We start from the raw sequence: 8,644 nt of genomic DNA, 5'->3' as shown, positions 1-8,644 counted from the left end.
AATGGATAGTGCTGCCCCTGAATGGTGAACCGGAGATATTTTCTGTGTGACGGGTGTATGGGTATGTGGAAATACGCATCTTTGAGGTCTAGCGTGGCTAGGAAATCTCCCTGTCTGAGGAGCGGGAGAACCTGCTGTAGGGTGAGCATGTGAAAATGCTCTGAGAGAATGTAGTGGTTGAGGGGTCTCAGGTCTAGGATAGGTCTGAGTGACCCGTCCTTTTTTGGTATTAAGTACAGAGAGTACACCCCTGTTCCCTGCTGGTGGACGGGCACGACCTCTATTGCGCCTTTTTGCAGCATACTTAGCACTTCCTGCTGTAATAACGCTAAGTGCTCTGAGGACATAGGACGTGCTTTGGCGGTATGGTGGGTGGAGTGGAGGTTAATTCGAGACAGTAACCGTGTTGGATAACATCTTTGACCCACCTGTCCGTGGTGATGGAATCCCACGTGGACAGGACCCGCAGGAGCCTTCCCCCGACAGGTGTTATGTGGGCGGGGGAAGGGAGAGGGCGTCACTGTTTGTTCTTAGGGGAGGACCTGGTATTGCCGTAACCACGTCCTCTGCCTTTGGTGCTGGAGCCACGATATCCACCTCGGGTGTTTTTATCGTAGGAACTCTGTGTGCCCCCTTTGTTGTAGGTTTGCTGTGTCCCTTGTCCTCTACCTGCACCTCTTTTTCCGGGGCGACGAAAGGAGCCACTACGAAATGTCTGCGTTTGCAGAGCCCCCATTGACTTCGCAGTGTCTGTGTCTTTTTTTATCTTTTGTAAGGTGGTGTCAACCTCCGGTCCAAATAAGTAGTCGGGGTTGACCGGCTGATTGAGGATGTTATTTTGGACCTCCGGTTTGAATCCGGAGATTCGTAACCAGGCGTGTCGTCGTAGCATGACGCTGGTGTTTATTGCCCTTGCAGCAGTGTCTGCGGCATCCAGTGCACACTTGATGGATGCGTTTGTGAGCAGTTGTCCCTCCCTGATGAGGAGCTCCGCTGCCTCTTTGTACTCGTCTGGCAGGTGTTGGAGTAGGGTCTCTAACGTGTCATAGTGTGAGCGGTCGTAGCGAGCTAGGAGGGCCTGTGTATTGGCAATGCGCCATATATTTGCTGCCTGGGCTGCAATCCGTTTGCCGGAGGTCTCCAGAACCTTGGACTCTTTGTCCGGGGGAGGAGCATCACCAGTTGTCTGCGAGTGTGCCCGTTTGCGAGCATTGGCAACTACAATGGAGTCCAGAGGCAACTGGCTTCTAATGTACGTGGGGTCCCCAGTTGCGGGTTTGTACTTTTTCTCGATCCTGGGGTTTATTACCCGTGCCCTGGTGGTTTCTTTGAAAATGTCCTTTGCTGGCTTGAGGACACCTTTTAACATGGGCAGAGTCTTTACAGTCCTCTCGGAGGATGCGAAAGTGTCCACCAAGAAATCATCCTCGATAGTGCCTGAGTGGAGTTGCACTCCATGATTGGCTGCGGCACGTTCAATGAGGGCGTTGAATGCAGCAGTGTCCTCTGTGGGGGACGTTTTTGCGCCATAAAGTTGCGTGTCCTGTGTATCCAGAGCGGCACCTGGGTCTACAGGGTCATCCCAGACTTGATCAGGGTCTTGCTGGCCCTCAGGGTCCATGTCTTCGGGGTAGGTGGTGTCGTCACCCATGTAGTCCTCCACTGCATCCGTGTCGGAGTGCGTTGGAGAGAATGATGGATCTGTGTAAGAGGTGTGGATGCGTTCATAAAGAATTGGTTCCGATTCCGCCGGCATTTTTTGTTTTAGCGGGATCCTATAAGAGTCCAAAGCCTGCCCTGAAGTGATCTTCCGCTTTCGGAGCATGAGCCTGCCGGTGTCGGCGTCGATGAAGTGGGACGGTGATGTCCCAGTAGTCGAGTGTTCCGTAGATGGGGACCTTGTCTGGGTAACATGTGTTCTGATTTCGAACATTTTCGGCGCCGTGGATGGCGGCAAACCAAAGGTGATGTTGGACGGTGCCGAAGGTGCCTTCTGTGCCTTTTTCGGTTCGGAGCCCGACGAGGTCTGGAGGGCCGCCTTTTCCCTGATGCGTTGCAAGGACGCTGCCACTTGTCGCACCTGGAACGCCGACGGTTCTTTTGCGCCGAGTGGTTCCGTAGAGGCAGGTGTGGACTTCTTCGAAGTCACCGGGTCATCGAGCCGAGGAGAGGTAGTAGCCGTCGACGGCGTCGATGAATGTACCGTAGTCGCTGCCTTCGAGGTGGATAGCGATGCAGTGGCCATTTTCACCTTGGTGGCCGGTGCGGATTGCTTCGGTGCCGGGGGCCGAGGCGCTTTGGCGGTACCGACGGCTTTTCTTTTTGGGTCGGCGCCGACATCGGCTGCAGCGAGTTCGGCACCGAAGTCCCTTTTGGTGCGGTCGGAGCCGACGGGTTTGGCTGGCGTCGAAGGTGTGGTGGTCCTCGAGCCGACCAGTGTCAGTTTCACTTTCGGTTTCTGTTGAACCGGTGCGATGATTGGTTTTGGGGTGGGGAAACCAGTCTTTTTAGGTAATAATGGCTCTCGCTGTATGTCCGTGGCCGGGCCAGAGGGCGGGGCCGAAGAACTGCGGGATTGGTCTTGGGTAAGGCCCGAAGGCGATCCCTCGACTGGAGCCGTCGACTGACACACTGGGATATCCTCCATTTGGACGGGTAGGCCTTGCTCCTCACCAGAGCTACCTTCTTCGGCCCCTAAGGCCTCATCGTAGTCTACCTCATCGTCGGCTTCTTCCCTGTGAAAAAGCTCTTCATCTACATCTTCCGATCGGGAACCGTGTTCGGAAGTGGGGCTGGAGGGTATATTTTCCACGCTTTCGACATCTTCGTCCTCGGTGCTGAAGATGTTGGTCGGGGCCGGTGCCGCTTGCTGCGCTTCCAGTCGCGTGGCTCGTCGATTCCGGAGAGTCTTCTTGGATCTGAATCGGGCACAGGCCATGCATTTCGATTCGTCATGATCCGGTGAGAGGCATTTGTTACACACCGGGTGGACGTCGATATGGGGGTATTTGGCGTGGCAAACAGGACACCGCTTTAATGGGGTCCTCGATTCCATCGTCGAAGTTCGGTCGATGGTCGGATTTAATGGATCCGAAAAGTTGTTAAAATCGCGAAACTAGCCTGTAAACGGTCGATACCGATCGGGAACAGTACCGTCGAAAACTAAAGGCCTTTTGGCCTGAAAACTAAATTTTCCTAACTTGAGTCAAGATAAGCACATCCGAACCCAATGGCGGAAAAAAACAATCTGAGGATGGAGAGGATGCCCATGCGCACTGTGGTCCAGGGGAGGAGTCACCTATCTCAGGATACTTCGAAGACTCTTCCAGGACAACAACGTGCAAACATCCGGACCCAACACTAGGCGGCGATCTATGCACAGATATGAATTCAGCAGCCCACATGCCTCGAACTTATTTGTTACAAAAAGTGCCACCTAGATCCACCAGTGGTCACATTACAGCCAAAGGTCCAAAAGCAAGAGCGAATAGCAAAAGGGATAGAGGGCACCCCTGCATAGTACTATGCTGCAGTGAAATTACCGATAGGGTGGCACTATGAACAATAACCCAAGTCGCTGGGTCTGCATACAGAGGCAATGCCATATTAATAAAAGAGGGGCTATACTGCTAAAGTACCTGCCACAGATAAGCTCAAAAGATGAAGTCAAACACTTTGACTGCTTTGAGAAGCCACTCATCACATTAAGCAGCATGTGGATAATACAAGTAGTCCACTTGTCAGATAGGGATCGAGGCTGATCTACTGGCCAGCATCATAGACTACATTTTGGTATCAGTATACAAGAGTGAAAAGGGAACATATGAGCCACAGTTCGGGGGTCTCTCTCTTGTTTGGGCAAAACAGATTACTCCAACACTTAACGAGGGACCTGAACCCCTCCCATTCCAGAGTCTTTAAAGAGAGTTTTATAATAAATGCTTGGGAAAAGTGATTGAGGATTGCCACTAAATACATCTGTCACTGGGCACTGCCAGGCAAACTTGACCTATCAAACCAAGGACTTCCATGATGGTGGCCTTCAGATTCTCCCTTTCCTCTCCAGATAGCAGCAGCAAAGTCAGATGATCGAGGTAGACAAACATCTTGCCAGTGGAGAGTCACACTGTGTATACAATAGAATTGTGCAAGCTGGAGGCAGAAACCTTCATTCTCCCTGGGGCCACATTCATCTCACATCAGCACACATCCCAGGCCCCTATCAGTCTTGTCGCCCGCCTTAATAAATGTTTTTGGTTTTTTTTTAAACACATTTTGTCACATTTCCAAACAGTTTTACAAAAGGCTGCAACAGTGGTTAGACTTTTGGGATCCACTAGGTTTAGTTAAGCTAAACAAAAGAAAACTGAACAAACATTTTCGAAACAGTTTTGTACGTCATTTATTTAAAATAACCAGCGGTAACTTTCACCAACCAATAACGTTTGCATTAGTTATGCAGCACAAACTGAAGCATTACAGAATTACTTTACATTATCAACAAGTGCTATCAAGAGTTTAGCTTCTCTCTGAGGTCTGACAGACCACCTCCATTTTCCATGGCTTCCTTTCCAAAGCACTTGTGCATGCTGTGCAAGTGGAGTGCCATTTCCGCAGGTTCAGTACAAATGGCATCAACGTGCAATGGGAATATTTCATTTAAAAAAAAAAAAATCCTGTGCATCGCCTCAATCATCAGGTCAATGGAGCACCAGGAAGGGACACATGCTTGGACTGTAATCCTAAGCTGAAGTGCTAGGTATCCATTACAACTTACCTTTCAAGCTACGCAACAAACCAACAGGCACCGTCCACTTCACTTTCACCTGTACAGCCTTTTTCAAAAGTTAGGCTGGTTTGAATTACATCAGACCAGCACAGGCGATCTAGAACAACAGTTGTTAGTTAAATAAAAATAGGTCAGTATATGCTGCCTTCTTGTCCAAAAACCAAAAATTAGCTTGGACAAAATGAAAACAGCACAGGCCACATTGTGAACCTGAATATGTACCTACAAGTTTAGTTCTATGCTATTTTCTACTGTACGTCAACTAGACCAGGTTCATGTTTCTGAACAGGTAGCTGCAAACACTAACACGATCTGGATAAAGGACTGGCTCCATCGCAGAAGCTAGTGGCAGTTCACACATTGAAAGGCTCCATCCACTGTGGCATGTGGCGATCTCCAGTTGCAGAAACTGCAATATGGCTTTTTCAACAGTTTGGACCACGTTTTTAAGCGGCACTTAAACCTGGTGTTGATTTCTGTCAAGAACATTAAACGCCCAGGCATTTAACTGCGATTACATCCCCACCCAACCCCAAAACCTACAGATTTCAGGCGACGTCCGCCATCGATCTCCCCCCCCCACACTTTGGATGTCAGTCTTTGATTTTACTATAAAATACTACACTAAAAATACAAATGTAACCTTTAGGGTTAACAATTAGAAAACTGCAACACTACTCAATGGCCAGTTAATATTTAAGAGGACATCATGGCGACAGACTCCAAGCTCCACTCAGCATGTGATTGAAATACAAGCACACTGCTTCCAAAAAGGACCCACTATTGCAAACATTGATAATTGCATTTAAAATACAGCAGCATTTCTTTCAGTCATATCTAAAGGTTCTCTTTACAAACAGTTACAGGACATGGATGAACCCCATTTACTCCAGGTAACTTTCCACATTTTAGACAGCAAACTCCTTACAATACTGCCTCTGGACCCTCAATGCTAACATTTAATCAGCCTTGTCAATTTTCAAACTGGAGTTCTGCTCTATGTACCCATCTATAAGATATGCAAACAATCGTTTCCAGAGTCTGGTCACAAGCAATGATACTAAGGCACATCACAGCCACATGCATATGTAACAATGCATTGCTTTCAGACAGAAAATTGCATCACCGTGACCTGCAGAACATTTGTTCAATGCAGGTCAATCTTTTCTAAACATAAATCCCTGAATAGTTCTAAGATTCCTTTAAAAAAAAGTTTTTGCAAATAGTAAAAACATTGCTAATGCGTTTCATTTAGTAGAAATTGACTGGAATCCCCACTTGAAAAAATAGGTACATTTGCAGTGCAAAAATCTCTTGCCTGGTCTACTACCACTAAGATACCTTTTCCATAGTACCCCTTCGAAAAAGAGATTCAAACTCAAATGAAAAAATTGGCAATGTAAAATGTTTGCTGATCCAACTGATAAGTGTCGAGCCAGATTTCCTTACATAAAGGATCATTAGCGTGGACGTTTTATTCATTCAAGATAGCGCTTAGTCTTTCAAGTTAGTGTCAAAGTACCAGCCTAAATCATCTTACTCCAAACATCGGAGTCTGCGGTATAAAGAAGTCTGTTTGGATCAAACTGATGGGCACGACATGAAATGCAGACAATACATACAGATTTTGAATAAATACCATTCCCCAATGCAGAAGCATTTATAGCAATTTGGTATTTGTACATGGTGCATCATTGTTAAGGTCCCAAATGCTTACTACACGTTTTTGCCCAACATAAAATTGGTACAGTTTTGTTGTACCTTGGAGCACATGAAGGCGATTGTTAGAATACAAAGAAATGTTGGTTATTTGAGGTACTCCGGAACTTCCTATGGTTATAAAATATAGTCTAATCTGTTAACCTGCTCCACCCCAAAAAAGTTTTGAGTCTTAATTGCAAAAAAGAAAATCAACGTTCGGAGTTATTCCAGATGGACGCTTCACTTCACTTGTCCCCACTGGAACAATTTGTCTTACCGATGACGCAAAGACAGATTTATCCAAGTAAAACAAAGTGTATTGTCTGGGAGTTTGGAGTGGACTGACAGCACCAAATGTGGACTGTGTGGGTGCACAATAACTTCACTGTATCATGAAGCCTGCAGCAGGCGGATGGCGAGGTGGTGGTCTATTGGGGATTGCGGGAGGATATTGGGCCGCAAATGGATTTGGATACCCTGGCTGTACCGCCTGACTTGATCGAGGTGGGAGAGGTGGGTAGGGACAAGCTGCATAAGGAAGGCCGGCCGGTCCTGGCCCCATTGCTGCAGTAAACGGAGTAGGATAGGCCCCTGGTTGGGTCGCTGCTGGTGGTGGTGGTGGTGGCACTGCTCTTCGAGGCATGACAGATGGTGGATTGTTTAATTCTGAATGGTAAGGTGCCTGAGGTGCAGGAGTCACTGTGGGCTGCCTTGGCTGTGATTGCACTGGAGCCTGTGGAAGTCTCTGTCCTTTAAGCACCATATCCTGAAGTTTTTCAATTTTCACACGTCGTAAATGGGCCAGTTTACGCTTACTTTGATATTCATCAATAAAGGAATCCAGTGGTATTTCACCATCAAGGAAGTTTTCTGCCATATTCTGAAAAACATTGAAGAGATTGGCTTATTGTTGTACACCAGTAAATGACAAAAATGTACTCTAAAGTAGTATCAATTCAAGTAGAAACTAAAAACATTTGAAAAACCCCAATGCTGTTGGGAACTTTTTACTGCTGCCCATCCTTAGCCCCCTCAAGGATTCCCTAATCTCAGGTCATCCTCAGATGATTTTGACATGGTCATCCGAGATGCCCTGCAGGTCACTTTCAGAAATACTAAGGGTGGGCGTAGTTCGCGAAGTAGCACTTCGCGAAGCTACGCAAAGTGAAGTTCGCACTACGCGAGCTACGCGTAGCACTTCGCGAACTGCGTAGTAACATGTTCGCACTGTGCAAGTTGTTGTTTTCAATGATTACACAGTGCGGACAAGCAACCGGCACTGTGCAATCATTGAAAATGGCATCTTGCACAGTGCGAGCTGTAGTTTTCTGCTGCTCGAGTAGATTTTTACTCGAGCGGCAGCTTTCTCAACGCGAACTGGTAGTTTCTCATCGCGAGCGGTCGCGAGCATACGCGACCCCTCGCAATGAGAAACCTGACCTCCTCGCGTTGGGAATCTCGCCGGGAGGTTTATTTTCCATGGTCGCGATCGCCAACTTGATGTTGCTGATCGCGAACAAGGAAAAAGTCTCGCCGGGATGTCATTTTGCTTGCTCGCGGTCGCCAACTTGACGTTGAGGACCGCAAGCAAAAAAAGACCGCAGCACTACGCTACGCGTGCTCGCACTGTGCTACGTGCAGTTAGCGAAGTAGCGCGAACTTCGCAAACTACGCGAGCGTAGCGTAGTGCTTCGCCCAGGCTTAAGAAATACACAAGAGCATCCGAGGCAAACTGATCGAAATAAGCACCCATGAGCCCATCTCGTTGATCACAAGCCAAAGTTTCCTATCGTCGGTACTCTCCAAATTCAGGGTCTCTGAACAAACATGCTAACTAGGGCGCACTTTTCCCATTTGCACCACGGCACACCTTAAAACAGGTGCACGAAGTGCAAACAGAGAAAATGCCCCCTATTTTGGTGAACGTGCTGCCGCCAGGGCAGCTGCAAACTTGGGCTGCCTCGGGGCGGCGCATTCAAGTGAAATTCAGAGCGGCTACTTCAAAGCCGCTCTGTGTTTCACTGTGCAGGAGGTAACCCACCTACATTTTCAAGAGGATCCCCTTCCAGGCAGGTGCAGTTAGTGACTACACCCGCCTGCAAGGGGATGTCTGGAGTTTCATGGGACCCCCCCCATTCTCACCTCCAAAGGGTA

At 48.0% G+C, this 8,644-nt stretch overlaps 1 protein-coding gene across 4 annotated transcripts in view; it reads right to left on the bottom strand.

Moving 5' to 3' along the window:
* Window positions 1–4,377: 4,377 nt before the first annotated feature.
* VPS37B (VPS37B subunit of ESCRT-I) overlaps window positions 4,378–8,644 on the bottom strand; it is a 105,011-nt gene continuing 100,744 nt past the window's right edge. For all 4 annotated transcript variants that reach the window (XM_085636221.1, XM_085636219.1, XM_085636222.1 and 1 more), the window contains one exon: window positions 4,378–7,370. In XM_085636221.1, the coding sequence (XP_085492347.1) occupies window positions 6,873–7,370 (498 nt within the window). In that variant the 3' untranslated portion in view covers window positions 4,378–6,872. The remainder of the gene's footprint in view (window positions 7,371–8,644) is intronic.

Source organism: Triturus cristatus, chromosome 11, assembly GCF_964204655.1.
Source record: "Triturus cristatus chromosome 11, aTriCri1.1, whole genome shotgun sequence".
In the NCBI taxonomy this organism is placed as follows: domain Eukaryota; kingdom Metazoa; phylum Chordata; class Amphibia; order Caudata; family Salamandridae; genus Triturus; species Triturus cristatus.
This window is presented reverse-complemented; position numbering and strand designations above follow the sequence as displayed.